Source organism: Typopeltis vanoorti, chromosome 6, assembly GCF_054136105.1.
Source record: "Typopeltis vanoorti isolate ZY-2024b chromosome 6, IOZ_Tvanoo_1.0, whole genome shotgun sequence".
In the NCBI taxonomy this organism is placed as follows: domain Eukaryota; kingdom Metazoa; phylum Arthropoda; class Arachnida; order Uropygi; family Thelyphonidae; genus Typopeltis; species Typopeltis vanoorti.
Genome location: NC_143554.1, coordinates 112,305,414 through 112,324,156, shown reverse-complemented (window position 1 = coordinate 112,324,156; position 18,743 = coordinate 112,305,414). Strand labels below are relative to the sequence as shown.

The 18,743-nt window shown below is 34.5% G+C and overlaps 1 protein-coding gene across 2 annotated transcripts in view; it reads right to left on the bottom strand.

The window, feature by feature from the left end:
• LOC150105817 (uncharacterized) overlaps positions 1-18,358 on the bottom strand; it is a 184,433-nt gene extending 166,075 nt beyond the window's left edge. For both annotated transcript variants that reach the window (XM_090394358.1, XM_090394359.1), the window contains exon 1: positions 18,018-18,358. In XM_090394358.1, coding sequence (XP_090250484.1) covers positions 18,018-18,037 — 20 coding nt within the window. In that variant the 5' untranslated portion in view covers positions 18,038-18,358. The remainder of the gene's footprint in view (positions 1-18,017) is intronic.
• Between the last annotated feature and the right edge of the window lie 385 nt (positions 18,359-18,743).

Genomic DNA, 18,743 nt, shown 5'->3' with positions numbered 1-18,743 from the left:
GATGAAGTAAAAGTATAATCAACTGTTGTTCTGAACTACATATTGTTTTCGTTATCATTAACAAAGCTTAGAATCTGATTCTCCCTATCGAATAGCATAATTTGGTGTGTGCGTGTGTGTGTGTGTGTGTGTGTGTGCGCGCGCGTGCTGAAAGGGAATGTTTCATTTCTCAAGAGATCTGTCACAAATTTTGGAATCTTGCCAGTTTAAATCCATTGCCAATGATAGTGCAGCTGTTTTCCTAGATAGATTGCAGACACTATAGTTTTGTTTGTTATTGCCGGTGATGGCGCTGCTGTTCTGTCAATCAAATTGACTGATTCCCAGTATGACGTTAATGCATCATAATCTTTAAAACAATTTCATGTATGCATTTATTCAAATATTTAGATATATATTGTAGTACCCCAGATACGTATGTAAAGTTTATTATTATTATTACCACCACCTGTTTTTAAACTAAATGCATTATATTCATTACATGCTAAATAATAATAATATTTAGCGTACGATGACATAACTGCCGTGAAGGGCACGGGCAGATAGGGCATCATCCTATTAACACAATATATTTATTGCTAGTAATTAGTAATAAATTTTTGTTTATAAATTGTATGTATTCGAAATATTTTCATTTAATTTGGTTATCTAGTATGATATAAGCCTTGCATTTAAAAGAAAAGGCAAAGGATTAACGCAAATCTTTTCTATTAATCTATTTTTACAGCCTTTATTACTTCATAACCATAAATGAATTGCACCTCAAAAGTTCAGCCATGCTGTTTTCAAGAAGAAAAGTCTGCAATAAAAAAGACATCCTGCTCTCTGGTCACGTAAGATCCCATGGCAATCAGAGACCAAATATCTTGGGATATTAATGGATAAGAAACTCCTTTTTAACAAGCAGATCAATCTCATTGACTCCAAATCTTCCAACTGCAAGAGCAAATTGAACCTACATAATAAATTGATTCTTTACCGGATGGTAATACGTCCAGTCATTACCTACGCCTCACCAGCATGGTGTCACACTTCAAGATCAACCATTTCGAAATGCAGAGAATCCAAAACAAATGCCTTAGGATGATCCTCGATGCACCGTGGTTCATCAGAAATTCACAGATTCACCGAGAAACCGGCATTCCATATATTTCCTCCTTTCTTCGTAATCTTGCAAAAAAATTCTTCGTGTTCACATTCAAACCCACTAATCGTACAAGCTGTCAATTACAATGAGACTGATTACTACAAACACAAAAGACCGAAGGCTATTCTTCTCTCAACTGATCATAGCTAACACAACTGCCCTCAGAGGGCGAGCTTAACTGCTCACAAACCTCCCATTCCCAAACAACTCTCATTACAGATAAAGGGGAATATGAAAAGCACTAGTGCTTCACCCATCCTGTCAGTAATGTTAATGTTTAGTGAATTGCACAGTCTTTTTTTAACTAGATTAATATATTCTATATTCTACATGAATTCTAACACACACACACACACACACACACACACACACACACACACACACACACACACACACACACACACACACACACACACACACACACACACACACACACATAAAACAATAATTGTAACATTCATAATGCATAAAATTTTATTAAATATACGAGTGTGTGAGAAACATTGTACGATACCATTTTCAACCAGAAAAAAAAAAGTGTTCCTGATTAGTTTATAATCTTAACTAGGGAGGGGGGCTACGCCTACGACGCACAACCCCCCTCCTCCCCCGATTTCAGGGCTGGTAGGTCATGACTGATTATATGCGGTTGCCCTTATGTTGCACTACCTTTAGGCGAGAGCTACCTACCCAATAGTAGTGCAACACAAGAGTGACTCGCAGCAAAGGTGGAGTAAGCATCACACATTTCGTCGCCTTCCAAAAGTCATGACCAACCAAGCTGACGTCACATCCGTTTCGAATTTTGTCACATCCATTTTGAAACGTTTTTATGTCACATCCGTGACATAAGAACGTTTCAAATTTCGGCTTATCTTAAATTCCTGGAAACCTCTAATTAAAGGAACTTTAATGGAAAAAAGATAAATAAAGTAAGAAAAAATAAATAAAGAAAAATAATTTCATGAATATGTAGAGTAGATATTTATAATCTACTCTACATATCATAAATAAACTAAATAAATCTTCTAACACCTTTTTATTTTATATAAAGCAGATAACAAATAACGTGACATATAATAAACGTTTCAAATTTCGTCTTCATCTTTTTTTAGATATAGATATCCATAACCATTTAGATATGGCATTCGTGCGGTGATTAATACCCTTGGAGGATAATGGATAGCAATGCTGTACCAATGAAGTTTAACTGAGGCTCGGCTGTTGCTGTTACCCCCCCCCCCCCCCCCTGGGGTGCTGAGATTCGAGAGTTATAAGTACGCTCTCTTAAGGTTTTTGCCTTAAGGGAGCAATTTGAGTCTCCGGGAAAAGTGTTCTCAGGCACGGCCCGCTGAGGGGCTTTGTTGGTGAATGCTTTTCTTCGGAATATGAGCGGTTCTGCTCGGTGGTGGTGTGTGATGGAAGGCCATCACTGCGTGGAGTCAATGCTAAGATGGACGGTCATTCGCCCACGATTGAGTGGCCTAGGGATCGTCCGAATTGTTAGAGAATGCTTTACCTTAACATATGGCATTCGTATACCTTTTTCTTTGTCTTATATATCTTAGCCTTGAATACACGGCAATTGTCATCCACCCAGAGGCAAATTCTCCAATGCTTGCTGCGCAAGCTCATTAATTGAAAAAGAAGTAATATTCATTTATTTGTTAATAAATGCATGCATTTATAAGCATTCCATTTAATCTTTTATTTTTGTAGATAGATAGAAGACGTCTTAAGCTTGCGAGGCAATAATTGAGCTTTGCGTTGTGTATCGAATGCCGATGCTTGCTCGTCTAAACAAGACCATACGCAAAGTGGCTCTAGCCAGCCTTTACGAGTGTGCGTGTTGCTTGGGAAAATTAAGTTACAACCAACTTTTTATGACGATGTTATTGACCACTTCATAAAGAAGAACTGTAAGGTAGAATTTGTATTCAAGTAGCTAAATTGAAAAATATAGAATATCATTTGTAAAATAAATGTATTTGTATGATTAAATGTACATAAATTTCTAAATATATAGTTTTAAATGGTCAGTAATTCATTATTCCGCTAATCAGACTTCAATCACACCTCTCACTCCCTGAATGATAACAACAGCAAGCGTGAATTTCAAGACCAGCATTCGCCCCTGCATCTACCCAACTCTATACCTCCTTATATTTTGATAGAAGATTTTGAAATTGAGGTAAACATTTCCAGAATCATACCAACACACATCTTACTAACACAAGAAATATGATTAGCGAAAATTAGGATTATATATTATCTGTAAACTTTCAAAACAGTCTAAAACTCTTGTTCGAACCTCCTGAAAGTAATAGGTTTACTTCAGCACATTGTCAAGTTGATAACTAATCTGTACAGTGTGAAAAAACCACATTAAGAACGGTATTTGCATAACAGATTAGCTTTAGGTGGGCAAGGGAGTTAGGTAAGGATGCCGATTTTCTCCTCACTTGCTCAGTATCTATTATTACCTATCTATACTGAGGATGTAATTCGCGTAGCACTGAAACACAGGAATTAGGATAGGTAGCAGATGGTCAGCAATTTGAGATACGCTGATGATACAGCACTCTTTTGTAATGACAACGAAGAACTAGGACGAATCCGTGACAGAGTTCATGAGATCAGCAAGAACAGATAAATTAAACTTAACTCTAACAAGACAATGGTTCTCAAAGGAAATATAGACAGGGAAGGCCCTGATAAACAAAGTCTGTGTGAATGGAGATATAATTGAAGAAGTCAGTAAATGTACCTGGAATTCATTATCAGTGTGAAGAATTGCTGTTCGGAAAACATCAGAAGAAGTTAGGAATGGCTTTAACGATAGTAAGAGATCTGTCCTTCCAGACTTATCTATCATGATATTAACAAAGCTGAGGATTCTGAATGCAGCTTTTTTTTTCTTCTTCAGTAGTTACTTATGAATGTTGAAATATGGATGAAACTTTGAATTTAAAGACGTCTGATAAGGAAAATGATAGCTGGTTATCAGAAGTGGTGTTACAGGAGACTTTTGAGATCTCATACACTGAAAGGCGGATAAATGGATGGGTCCTAGAAAGAACCAGTAGAAGTTTATGACTCCTTAAGGAGTCTTAAAGTTTTTTAAGGACAACTGACAGAAGAAAGCTGAAATACTTTGGACATATAGAAAGAATAGATTTCCTAAAAGAGTAGTAGAAGGTAAAATTCCTGGAAAAGGGGAAGTAGCAGGTTCTCAATGAGATTGAATGGTATGCCTGGAGTGACTGATCTGGGAGTTCAAGCCACAAGAAAAGTCTACAATAGGACCATCTAGAGAGAATTCGAGTGGTATATTTCTGAGGTGTGGAAGTGACCACATAGTATCTGCTGATGTCCAGTGAAAGTATGGAATTAAATTATCCCTCTTCAATCGAAATACATTCTCTGGTTTATTTCTAACAGAAAGAAAATTCTCGAGCGATTGTAGTTTCTTAGATCTTGCGTATTATTAAAAGCTAATTGTAAGCTGGTTAACAGAAACTAAATATTAGTACTTCTCTATCATTAAATTAATGTAGAATTAAATTACAAAATCTATAGCGATAAAGAACTACTATGTATGTTCTACTGAAGATCAAATGTTCATGCAGGGTTCAGTTTTCACATAACTTTTAATTAATTAAAATTTTAATATCCACCTTAATGAATTTATCATCTATTATTATTATCATTAATTTCTAATTTTATACTTTTATTTTATAAGTATCGATAATACATAAACTAAATATAAACTAATTTTATGAAATTGTTTTTCTTGATAAATGTAATTTTCGGTTATTACTTAGTATCTCTGTAAATATTATATGTAATTTTAAGTGAAATTCTGGAATTAATTGAGCCCGAATCCCAGTGTACCGGGATTGAAAAATCCCTGAAATCAAACTCTCTCTAGTTCGTTCCAAGTGTTTAAATGATTACTTCTGAAATGCATAAACAGGAGGCATAAACAGTCTTTTGTTGTGAGATCAGTGTGCAAACATTACCTCGCTTTGTACCCTTTGAATAGGACCAATCTCTTATCTAATCACATTCAGCGTAGGATGGCAACACCTACGAAGGTAATGGTGTCTTCCAGAACAACAATGGTAGGATCCACTAAGCTAAAAACTTCCAAGAATAATTTATAGACCATGACAGTGAAGTCTAACATGTTTTAACCATCTTAATATGTGTTGGCGACACGAATCCTATCGAATACATGCGAGATATTCTAGAAAGGCGCTTCAAGTCATTACTTACTGAGAAATGCCGTCAGTAATGACTAGAAAGGCGTTTCAAGTCATTACTGACCGCGTTTCTCATTTTTTTGGTTGCGCCACTGTATTTAGACGGTTTTTAGTGAATGTTTTTTTTTTTTTTTCATACAAAGAGATGCATCCGTGAGGTGTTCCGCTATAGTTTATTTGATTTATGATAAAGAACGCTTTATATATATATATATATATATATATATATATATATATATATATATATATATGTGTGTAAAATAAAAAAAAAACCGTTTCTAAAGGATACACCGTTTTCGTCTGTATCACACTCGGTCATTGCAGAACTAGCTCAGTCCAATTTGCGAGACTGTATCTATTTACCATTATTGTTTTTAGTGTTTGTTATTTTTCATAATTTTTTAAACCATTCATCATAACTTTGCAAATGTCACTAATATTTCGAACAAATTTTTAATGGCAGAAGATATTTGATTTTGAATATGCTAGTCAAAGAGAGAGCAGATTTATTTGATCTGTCTTAATTCTATGTTTCCGTGAAGGTGAATTTTTTATTAAATCTTGCCGAAACCAAACGATACACAGAGGATATATGGGATGAAACTGTGTAGGTATCTAAGTAAATACTCTATTTTTATGATATGATATGATAATAGTTTTAAGTGTAATTAATCGTAACTTTAGTTATTGAATTATATATGATATTTCTACTATTATTTAATAATTAAAATAAACAGCCAGTAAAAAATATTTTACGTGCGTTCAAATAAAAACATAGCACTTTTTATTATTTTTTTGTTTATGATAAATAAATAAAAGTGTTGGTGGGGCATCGATATGCCACTTCGCAATGGAATATTTTTATGGTACAAGTTGGTTTCCCGTTGCCTCCCTTGCCCTAAGTATTTTATGTCAGTATATGTGTGTGTTCACGGGACCGGTTTGCCTGTTTTGAGAGGTGAAAAACCCGAGTTTCCGGGAGGAAAACATTCCATCTCCGTATGAGACCGGCTAACTCATCTTTAGTCGAAAAGACCCGATAAAGGGTGCTTGCTTCACGGACGGGAATCGAACCTAGGTCGTTCCGACCAAAGAGCTTCGTCTATACAGAACGGAGGCTCAATAATAATAATAATGCCAAAAAAGGTGGCAAACAGAAGAACTTCAGTTTAATAAGTTTGGGAAAAAGACAGTTAAAACACGAATGTATATTTATTAGTAATTTAATATTTCATGAAATAATATTTATTTTTGTTATTTCAAACCATCTACCAGGAGACCTAAGTCGATCAAGAGTGTCAATGGCATTAACTATCCTTTACTTTAAAATCATTAAAGCTTTTCCTTACATTTAGCAGCCAGTTGCTAAATGTAAGGAATTTATTTTTTATGGAACTAAAGTCTTTATTCTTAAGCGTAATTTTTTTCTTCATCAATAAATTATATATTTTAAAAATATATAGACTTTTTACTTTTACGTAGCGGAACTGTTGATTAGAATTATTCGTACCCTACTAACCCTAATATCCGTTATATTCCTTATAAAGCACGAATTTCCATTAAATGCTATAGCGGCATTTGTCATATTTGAAAAAGGAAATAATCTTGCATATTCGCTAACAAGTATTGTCAGCAACTGACGTTAAAACCGGAATCGTTAATGAAAAAAAAAAAAAAAAAAATGTTAAAGTGCAGTGCACCCTACCCGGCAGTGGGATGTTGCGGTCTGACAGGTCGTCTAACGCTTGCAATTTCACAGTCCCATTTTTATTCCCCCCCCCCGTAAATTTACCAGGCGGAATATAATCTACCTTTCAGAAAGCAAGAAAAAAAAAATAATAAAAGAGGGAAGATCGTAGATGTTTTAATTTTGAATTATTAGAGAAATAATTGGTCCAAGGCAGTGAAAATAATTATCATTGAAAAGCATACCAAAGAGAAAGTGGTTTTGATTATTTCACTTCAATGAGGTTGTCTCTTCCTGGTTGCATCTACTGACCCCGGAGCCATGTTTTTATAATTCTATTGTCAAAAGTGTTATTCTCATACTAATAATGCCTAGGATAATAACACCATATATATATATATATATATATATATGCCTCTTATTATTTTACAGTAACACTGTTCTGTTGGATCTCTTCTTAGGTCAGAATGCATCACGTAAATCATAGCTGTCCTCTATAAAAACTCATTTTACCATTTCCGCGTGAAGATAATTAAACCGTTATTTTTCTGTGGCAACAACCTCTATACAATCCTTCTGAATCGGATAAAACATCCGTAATAAATTATTCAATTTACAGTAGCTTCTAATCGTAACACTTGAAATTGGTAGTATATTTTAATCATAATGATATTATGATCAAAAGAATAAATATTATATCCATAATAGATTGGATTATATTTAAAAATTATAAAAAATCTTTTGATTATTTCTTTTATTTCGTAGAAAGACGTCATTATCTGTGTTCCTGATAATTTTTAAATAGCAGAGGAATTATATGCTTTGGTGTATTTTAGATTATCTATGAGAGAATAACGGAATAATCATTATATCTATAGATACATGCTTCCAGATTTCTGATCTATTTTTAAGTTTGTGCAGTAGAGAATATTGAAATAATGAATCAAGCGACCTCTACTTTATTTCAACTGACAAGAATCATAAATGTTAAATTCGTAACAATCTTTCGATTTTTTTTATTTATTTCGTAGACAGACGTCATTATCTGAGTTCCTGATAATTTTTAAATAGCAGAGGAATTATATGCTTTGGTCTATTTTAGATTATCTATGAGAGAATAGTAGAATAATAATTATATCTATGATTATATTGAAATTTCTGATCTATTTTAAGTTCGTACAGGAGAGATCAAGCGACCTCTACTTTATTTCAACTGACAAAAATCATAATGTTAAATGCGAATACCAAAACAATGCTAAATTCAAAAATAAGTAAAAATTCCTAATTTCGATCAGTGAGAAGTTTGTAAAACAAATTGCGGCAAACTTTAATAAATAAATTAATCAAATTTTGTATATGCTTTTCGGGAGAGTTAAAAGTTTTATTTATTTATTTAACCCAAAAATGTGACTAAATGTGTGCGCATGCGCCACTATCATACGCTATTTGCAGTACATTGAACTGCTATATAATCCTGCTATCGTTCAAGTCTCTAAATACTTAAATGCTAATTTGACAGAGTGACTTAGATAATTAATCACGATGCTATTATCTTTTTAGAAATCAATATAATTGTTAGATGAAACACTTAGTTTACAAAGATATATTACGCACGATTGTTATTCGTTATCTCGAAACATAAAACAAATAAAAAAATGCAGGTTGCCTGAAGGATAAACGTTATTAATACAAACAAAAAAAGGACGCTGATAATTCTGCTGTTCACAAGAGCTGACTGTAAGAGGCCGATTAGTCAAACAGATAAGCGTTACTGGCGACATTGTGGGATGCATACTATATAGGTTTGTTGTGATTTTGAAATCGATAACACAGCAATTAATTCTGCAGGATTTTATATAACTTGTTAAACCATAGTACTACGTATTATAAATATTATAATACCTCTTCTTTATGTAAGGATAATTAATTTGATCTTTTTATAATCATTTTATTCTTGTTTATAATTAGCCTGTCAGTATTACATAGGTGTATATCCACCACCTTTCCCCACAATGTGTTGGACTCACTGGACTCCCGTATTCAAGTAACTTGGCTTTATATAAACCTAATTAATGATAGACTATTCCGATTAACAGCTCAGTGTTAACTGCATGCCTGTTTTGCGAGATGTAAAACCTCCACTTCCGTATGGGACTGGCTAACTCATTTTTGGTTGAACCTTTTATGTATTCTTCGAGTACTGGATGGAATTTAAAATCAGATATTTCCAACAAAAGCGAATTGTCATCATTGGCTGTGTATAAACAACCTAATCAAATAAACCAAACTACAATCTTGTTAAAAGTTACCTTTACAAAAAAGATTTCAGAATAGGTACTACTTCAAAAAATCATGAGTAGGTCGTTTCCCACCATGGGACTCTAGTAAAGTGGTAAATCAACTTGTTCATTGTCATTCAAAATGAAAATAGGTTGATCGATTTTAGTAAGGATCCACGAGGCCTGGTTGGCTATCTATAGCCAACTAACAAGCTATGGACAGGAATCCCACTATGGCAAGGTTGTCTTCGGTTGAAAAACCCTGATAAAGGTTCTTCGAGTCCTAGACAGGATCTGAACCCAAATCTTTCCGACCAAAGGACATAAACGAAACCGACAGAGCTATGGAGACTCTCTTTCTCCAGTGCAATGCATGTTATTTTTATTGACATAAAAATTATATTGCATCAAAATTCATCAGGCGGTTGGAAAGATAAATCATGTAACGGATGGATGGACGCCATTAACATTAACACTGTTTTTTTCTTATTTTGTTTTTTTTTCTTTCTAATTTTGACATAGCATTCCTACGTATTACACAATATATCTAAAATAACGAAAAAACTTTTTTTTTTCTTTCCCAACACATATACTGATTATGTTCCCGTGTGACTGCTTTCACACAGCCACTACGTGCTTTCTGTCCGTGAAGCAGAAACCCAATACCACTGATATTCTTGCTTGGTTCTTTATTCCTCACATTTCTTTGTAAACCGCACCACTTGTAGTGGTGGTCTGCCAATCAAAAGAGGTATTGAATTACAATTCAGCAAACAGCATTCTTGGCAGTCTTTCACAGAAGCGGAACAGTTCAAAGAGAAAAGTTCTTTGAACATTCAATCTTTGGATAAGTGGCTTGATGTTAACTTAGGGAAAACAATACATTACTAGAAAAATTACAAGTACCATTCCAACAACCCTCCTATGTATTTTTATAAGTGTAAAATTTTGAAGCATAATTCCAAAATAACTAAAAATATACTAATAAAAAATCCCTTAGTGTTGTTATGTACATTCTTCAAGCTATGGCTTTCATAAGAGTTTTTGAAGAAAGAGTTATTGAAATATGCATTGAAGAGTTTCTGTGGGTTTGCATGAAACCTGCAAAAACTTCGACGAGAGAAGCTTTAATATGAACTTTTCATTTGAAGGTGGGTTAGTCGATCTCATAACGTAGCAGCAGGGTTTTTTCCGCCAGGAAGCTCGGATTTATCATCCCGCATACAGGCAAATTGGCTAAGAGAGAGAGAAAACACACGCAATTTACAGATAAAAAATACTTATCGGATAGTAGCAGTGACATTAAGTAGATAGACGATTGAGAAGTGTGGTGTAGGTGGTTGTTCGGAATAGAGTGCTGTCCCGCAATGAGTCTTTGGACGCCAAAATGTTAGTAGTAATAATAATAATAATAACAAATTTTTCTTCTGCTGCAATGGGTGCTATTGCCTTCTTCCACGATATATAACTTTAAATATTTCTTTCTAAAGTTAAATTTTGAAATACGGAAAACTCTTTGGTGTTTGAATAGAATTATACTAGACAAGAAATTATTTTCTTATTTGCAGTCATATTTTAACTTGGCATAAGCAAATAATGAGTATTTGAACGCAAACTTCACGACTTCCTAGAAATTGTCAGAAATGATTGCAGTGGTACCTAGTACAGCGACTTCGCCATGAGTTCCTATCTTTAAATCAATTTAGCAGTATCACAAAAATAAATAAATAAAAACGAATATTTTAACGCCTTTTATTTTCGGTTTTAAAACAGTTATCTGTTTTTGAAATAAGTGATATTTATTGATCGTTGAGTTGTATGTTAATTATCCCTCAGGAAATTTGATCAGAGAGCTTACGGGAGTACACTCGCCGGCATTTACCAGATGCCCTAGCACGGACCTTATAGATCAGTGCTTCCCAAACTTCTGGATGTCAGGGCCCCCTTTGCAAAAATTAAAATACTTCACGGCCCCCCTCGAAAAAAAATCGTAATAGAGAGATATATTATTATAATATTTATTGTATTTATATTCAATACAAAACATACATTGCGAATATTGTAAAAATCAAATGCATATATTACATTTTTTGCCTCTTCTGAAGACGATGCCGGCTGTTCTGGTAAAATATGAAATACTGCCCTTTTTTTTTTTTTTTTTTCCGAGTCTGTTTCTGCTTCTTCTGCTTGTTCGAGGGAATTTTTTTTTATTTTTTATCAGCCACTTATCCATCTCAGGGTTAAATTTTTTAACGTAGAATAGATCAAATAATATCACCACTTACCGATACTGGCAGACCACAGACTGATAACACGAAATTAATGAATATTACCTGAATAAGGGAATCCCCAGACCAGGAACATTTTTCTCTTTTGTGACTTTTCTCCCTTTAAGGTAATTAAGCCTAACGCGAAACAGCCAGCAAAGGCAGGTTATTAAAACGTGGATATGATTGGTGCGGTATTAACAAAAGATAAAAGCATAGCTGACAATTGAGTTGAAATGCTAACTCTCTTCAACCGAATTCCATATGTGAAACTGCCATAACGTTCGTTACATATATATATTACTTAGTTTTAACACTTTTACGAATTTTAACACGTTCGGTTGAATTTTATTGCTGCCTTTGGAAATCGAACTCACACACATCTAATTAATAACAATAGTTTTTAGTTAGATACTGTGTTTGTCCATGCAACATATGGTTTTGTTTCAGTCTATACAGCATAGTTTCTGTATGAGGGGACATGTGATTCATTAATTAGTGTGTTTTTATCCCAGTTGTCTTTATATTCTCTAATTGCACTATTTGTTGAGTAATATATTACACAGACTCCTCATACCTTATTCACTGGCATAATAAAAGTACTTGTTTTTATTGCCTCTGCAGTATACTGGCTGTTAGGGAGGGCTGTTGTTTATCACTGCAAGCGAGTTACTATCTCCCCACATGAACTTGTTTAAGCTTTTTTCATGTGTGAAGTATATGCGAAACTTTTATTGGTAACAGAAAACTAGCTCGGATGACATGATAATATAAAACGAGTTTTGATATGTATATAAAGTCAATATCAACAGTCCTTACGAACGCATGATGAAAGAGACAGGAAGATTTGGAGCTTCCCTGGAGAGCATTCGAAGTAAATACAATTAACCACTGCTTTGAAATGAAATAGCAATGCAATATGAATAAGCAATATTTACTAATATTCATTAAGCGCCGAAATACGCAGGAAGCAAAGTTTGTGAACCAACACCGATGTGTGAATTTTTCCATTAAAATATAAAAAATAACAAAAAAGAAATAATAAATAATAAAAGTTAAATACATTTCTTTTAAAATAAAAAAATCTACTTAGTCTTAAAAACATTTTAAATTTGTTTTCATTATTTCACGGCCCCCCTCAACAAAACCTATGGCCCCCAAGGGGGCTGCGGCCCACAGTTTGGGAAGCGCTGTTATAGAAGACATGATCGCTTGCCCAAGCCTCCATATATTCGCCTTTTATTGGTCTATTTTGATAAGGTTTCACTGGCGTGACAGTTGTTTCGAACTGGTTGGTTCTCCTCAGAGACCAGGCAGAAACCTTAAGAAAGCAAAAACTCTCTTTCAATACTAAGGAACTCGAAGTGTCGGGGAGGTGTATTTTTCGTAAGCGAACTCTCGGTCAGTGAGTAAAGTATTTACTAAAATAAAGAGCCAAAAGGCTCTATGTCGTTCCATTGAGTCTTCATCCAATTCTATTGTAAACAGTGGAAATTATACGCGTCATGAAAAAAAAAAAAGAAAGAAAGAAAAGAAAAGAAAAAATTGAAATTCACGAAAATATCAACGCATAACAATTTATCAAGACAATTTTTTATTATATGAGTCCCAACCACAGAGGGTTGTAAAGATTATGGTACATTTTTAGTTAGCGAACATTAAGAATTAAATAATCCAGAAGTCCTGCTCTAGAGACCAAACACAGAACTTTTTTAATCCACTTCAGGCCTGTGATAATGATCTCTTAGGGCGAACGAAATTCATCTAACATCTAAAGGCACGTGACGTGTATATTCACAAATATACATGCCCCTATGAAATTCGAACGGACAGCCTGTTGGTTGGGAATAACAAACCACTTTGAGGCCGATAGATGGCAATTGGAATCACCTGTAATTTTTGATTGAAAAATACGTTAAACCAAATCTTCTTCATTCCTTCTATCCCAGGTGGATAAAGTCCTCTGGTTTGGGGTTTTAAAAGATTTTGGTACAGCCTGCTTGTCATTCCCCTTTTTTATCTCCTAATAGGCAGGTGTATTATGCTGTAGATATGTGTGTGTGTTCACAGGTCAGGTTGTCTTTGCCTTGTCAGGGGGATTCAAACGTCATCAAGGATTCAAATCTGCGTCTTTTCAACCGAAGAACAAACGTACCAACGTACCCAGTAATGAACCAAATATTATGTTTAATGATACGAAATATCGCCGGTCTCTTTTTCAGGCGATTACAGCACTCAGTATGTAGACCTGATTTTGTCATCCGTTGAATAACATTCCAGATATTTATTTGCTATTTTCGTACGATACAAGACCGACCTATGATTAGCAAAGATGTTGAATAAACGCCATAGTTCGAATACTTAGCGTGTTCTTTACCTTCAGTCTGACCCTTAGACTAAAGGTAAAGATGAGTAGTGGGACTCGAAGCGCATTATAATCACCAATTGAATTCACCTTTACTGAAATAGGACGCCAATAGATCTCTCGTGAGGCCACACTTCCCTCAGCGTAACAAAACACAAAGAAACAAAAAGATCTCTTATCAGCATTCCATTCTCGTCACGTTAGATAAATCTTTTCGATCTGGTAATCGCAACCACGAAAAACTACGAACAGTTATCATTAACACACAAAACGCGTCGATACACAAATACGGAAGCGGGAAACCTTTGTTTCTTTCGATTGGTACAGTACGATGTCATTTATTATATAAATTCGAAATTATAATATGAGACGGTGTTTGCTGATTCTAAAAATAAAAATAAAAATAAAAAAATTAACCAAGCAATAAAAAATAAAGAAGAAGAAAAAAAAAAAAAACAGGTTTCCTGGTCCTTGAACCATAACATTTATCCGCAGTTGGTTCATCTGCTCGTTTTGTTCTAAACGCTAAGCTTCCATTGGAACGTGGTAATTGTGCCTTCCAGTAATCTATAACATTTGAAACTGGTCTTCAAACAAACGCATCATTGCACTAACCTGCCAAACCGAAGGACTCTAAATGGTACACATGAAGGTACCATTCTTCCTAAAAAAATGCATTCGTGAGACTGAGATAATTTACCTTAAAGATTAACCGAACTTCGTCAGCATTCCCAAGTCATTCATCGTTCCATAACAAACAATAGCAATGGCTTCTTACACGAAACACAAGAAGACGTCGTGAAACCGATATTAATGATAAGGAATTGTCATGCTTCAGCAAGCAACAAAAAGAAACAAAGAAAGAAACTAGATTATCGTAAAGCTAACCTTGTCCTTGAACACCTGGGGAAGAGGAAATCACACATAGATTTTGTATTCCTCTCTCTTTTCGTTTCAAAAGAAAAAATAAAGAAAAGCAATATTTTTTTACAAAATTTGGTGAAGAAAACAACCGAAGAAAATATACTAACACTACTAATAATTAAAAATATAGTTCAAAAGTATTAAAATATATTTTATGTTATTATAAAGAAACGAATTGGTTGTGATATCATGCATACGTTTCACATGTTAACCTAACTAATAATTTTTAAATAACATTTTAAATATATTTACTAAAATTATTACATTTGTTTACATTTAAGCTGTAGTCACTTGGTGGCGTTGCCTAGATACCTGTAACGCGCATGCGATTGTTTATTTACAATTTAATCATTTACTGGTTCAGCAGACGATGTTTTTTACGGTGGCGTGAATGATCATGATTGATTTTGTGGCTAGTTAAAATTACTGCAGCGTTTCGGGCAGTAATCATTATAATTTTTACTTATATTTAGAATAATCACTTTTTATAATAAACGAAGAAAATATTTTTGATGTCTTTTTTACGGGGAATTTTCCTTCAGCGAATCACAGTAAGTCTTAGTAACACTAAAATCACCTGTAGTTATCGTTATTGACGACAATTACTCTATTTTTGTTATATTTGTGTGTGTGTGTGTGTGTGTGTGTGTGTGTGTGTGTGTGTGTGTGTGTGTGTGTGTGTGTGTGTGTGTGTGTGTGTGTGTGTGTCAAGGAGAGTTATGCTTCCTTAAACAAAAATTTCAAGAAATTCCTCTTGCAAATCGGGAGTGCCTGTGGAAGCTATATTTAAACATGTGAATACTACTACCACTAATATGTGTACACACACACACACACACACACACACACACACACACACTTATTATTGAACCAGGTTAGCGCAAGGAAAATGTTTCTGCTAACAAGGTTGTTGTGGTTATTATTTTCGAGGAAATAATGCTATATCTAGGGCTACTAATATTTTAATCCGTATGTTCAAAGAGTGGTTTTTTTTTTTCAGTAAGTTCATTTTTATAAAATAAACAATCAATAGTCATATTTTCCGAATCTAATCTCATTCACATAATTTCTATCTACAGTCCGATCCAATGAAAAAATATGTCTTGATAATTTTCGACTTATTTATTTATTATATTTGCCAGTCTGATTGATTGATTGACTGTAAAGCATCTCTCTCAACATGATAAACAATATTCTAATTTTTATATGGAGCATATGCAAGTATTTGGAAATCTTCCCTTTCAAAATATAAGTAATGTTATATGTTATGCAACACACACACACACACACACGCACACACAGAGAGAGAGAGAGAGAGAGAGAGAGAGAAAAGAAGAAGAAGAAAAAAGAAAGAAAAAATAAAATTAGAAAGAGAAAATTTCTAGTCAGTTCAGTGACTTGATAGCGATGCCGTCATCATTTGCAGTGTCCTACTTTTCCTGTTTGGTTATCGTATGCATGTGGGTTACAACACCGCGAGTGGAGGATGTGCAAATTCATGCTGAGATCCGTTTTCTCAGCACATTCGTTTCTTATTTACCTTCATAAGATTATCCCACATCCGCAAATGACGTTGGGATTCCTGCTGCTAATTTATGCCTTTCCTCATTCCCTGGCCTTCTCAAAGCAATGGCGAATTCTGAATTTCTTCAATTTGATGGGAAAATAAAACAGTGTAATCACATGACAGTTCATCCATTTACGGGTTGTTTCAGATTATCAAAAGTCTATTCTGTCAAGAATTTATTTGCATAGTGGCCAAAACTTACGTTCACATAAGTTTCTTAAAGTCACCTACAAAATGCATAGATCTCGCTTCCAGCGATGTTAAGCCTGCATAAGAACAACCGTCCGCTTGACAGCTAAGAAATGTGATGTCTTAACACACCTACATCTTATGCATGAATAAGAAAAGTAGGACGCAAGTAAAGGTGGTACTAGGATCATTACAGAGTCACTGAACTGACTGGGTGGGGATGAATATTTTCACAGTAGACAATTATTCAAGGAACAAACCCTTTGTAGTACAATAAATTCATTTTTAGCTCCAAGTGTTGTTTATCGTTTCTCTCACGGTAATATATGAAATACTGAGAACAGTTTAGCATACTTTAGTGAGATTCATACGTATTAAATTTGTTTCATAAATAATGGAATATTAAAACGTAAATTTTATCAAGAAATAGAAGTTTCATTTTATAATTAGATCACGCTAAGCCATATTTTTTTATTGCTAATTAATATTAAAAGTGATTGCGTTTATACCAAGATGTTAAAACAATACCCTAAATTATTAAAAGTGGTTAGGGAGTGCTCTTACATGATGTTACGCTAAAAGGGAATGGTAAAATGTTAATATTTCATAACGGGGAGGGGTTTTGAACCAAGTGACAAAGCAAAATCGGATTGTTTCTTTACGAAAAAATACAGCTTTTTCGATTTAAGAAACGCAGCCTCAAAATCAACTTCTAAAATTATTTTAAAATGTTAAAATGAATTAAAAACTGACTGAATACGAACAGAAGTTCATAATGCAATTAATAATTGTAATTATTAATGCTATAAAAATAGAAATAAATGGAGAGAGTGCAGATGAAAAGACAAAACCTTTAAATTTAGATCAACGATGACAAATAGGGAGAAGGATCTGAAACGTTGTATGAAAATTTGTAACAAAAGGTGGAGGGAAGGATGAAGTCACCTAAAATATCATTTAAGGATGACCGCTTACAGATTTAAATGATCCGCTGTTTACACCGGATACTCCAATTGAAATTCAATTAAATATAGAACTTTTATTCAGTTTCTTGTTTAACTAATTTTCTATTTGGATATACGTTGTTAGAATTCTATAACAGTTGATTGTTTAAAACAGAATAGAAAGATTTTTAAACGTGAAAATGATGGATATGTCGAATTAACTTAGAAGTCATCGCATGGAGTCGGGTCCCCTTGACTGCAAACCCGACATCACCGTCAACAAAGCTTTCTACGTCATTCGTAGAAGTAATTTTCTCTTTCTTAGATATATCGTCGTTCGCTTGAGAAACAAACACTGAAAATAACGTTAATATTCTACTCACCTGCCTTCCTTGGGCTTCATGGTGGTCAGTATCACAACAACCGGAAGTAGTAAGTTAAATTTCCTTTGCAGTAGTTCCGGTAAATGGGATCACTTCCTCATGAAAACACACTAAAAAGCACCACTAAAATAAAACACTAATGTTTTTCGATGTTCAACAATCACCGGCGGTACCAAGTAGCCACCGGTCCCGTACGACAAGTTGCGGACGGAAAAATCTTTCTTTCTTTTTTTTTTCTTTAAAAAAAAAAAGAAAAAACAACCACAACTATCTCTTGATGAGCTACATCACTATCATCCCATGCCGAAATCCAAGCAGCTCGGAGTACTCCACGAGCGAGAGAACGGTCTGGCCCGTATGACAGTCACGGTCATACAGCAGGCGTAGCCCAGGCCTGCACGGTGGCTGTTGCATTAGTCTGTAGGTGACGCTTTGCGGAACCAGGCCATCCAACTCCCTGCAGTAAAATCGAGCGTCGTGTACGGAGGCCGAAACGTGCAACTGCTTCACCGCTATTTACACCGAAGCATCAAGGAGGACGCGTTTTGAACGTGAAAAAGGAGGGGGGGGGGGGGGATCATAGCTAACTTGATGCTCGTGCTTTGAAGCTCGCGATGGTTTGGCCTTGCACAGTGTTAGTGAAGGAAAGAGATTACGGACTTCTTTTGCGCGTACTGACCAAGAGGTGTCTTATTATCAAATGCATTATTCATGATTTTTTGTCTG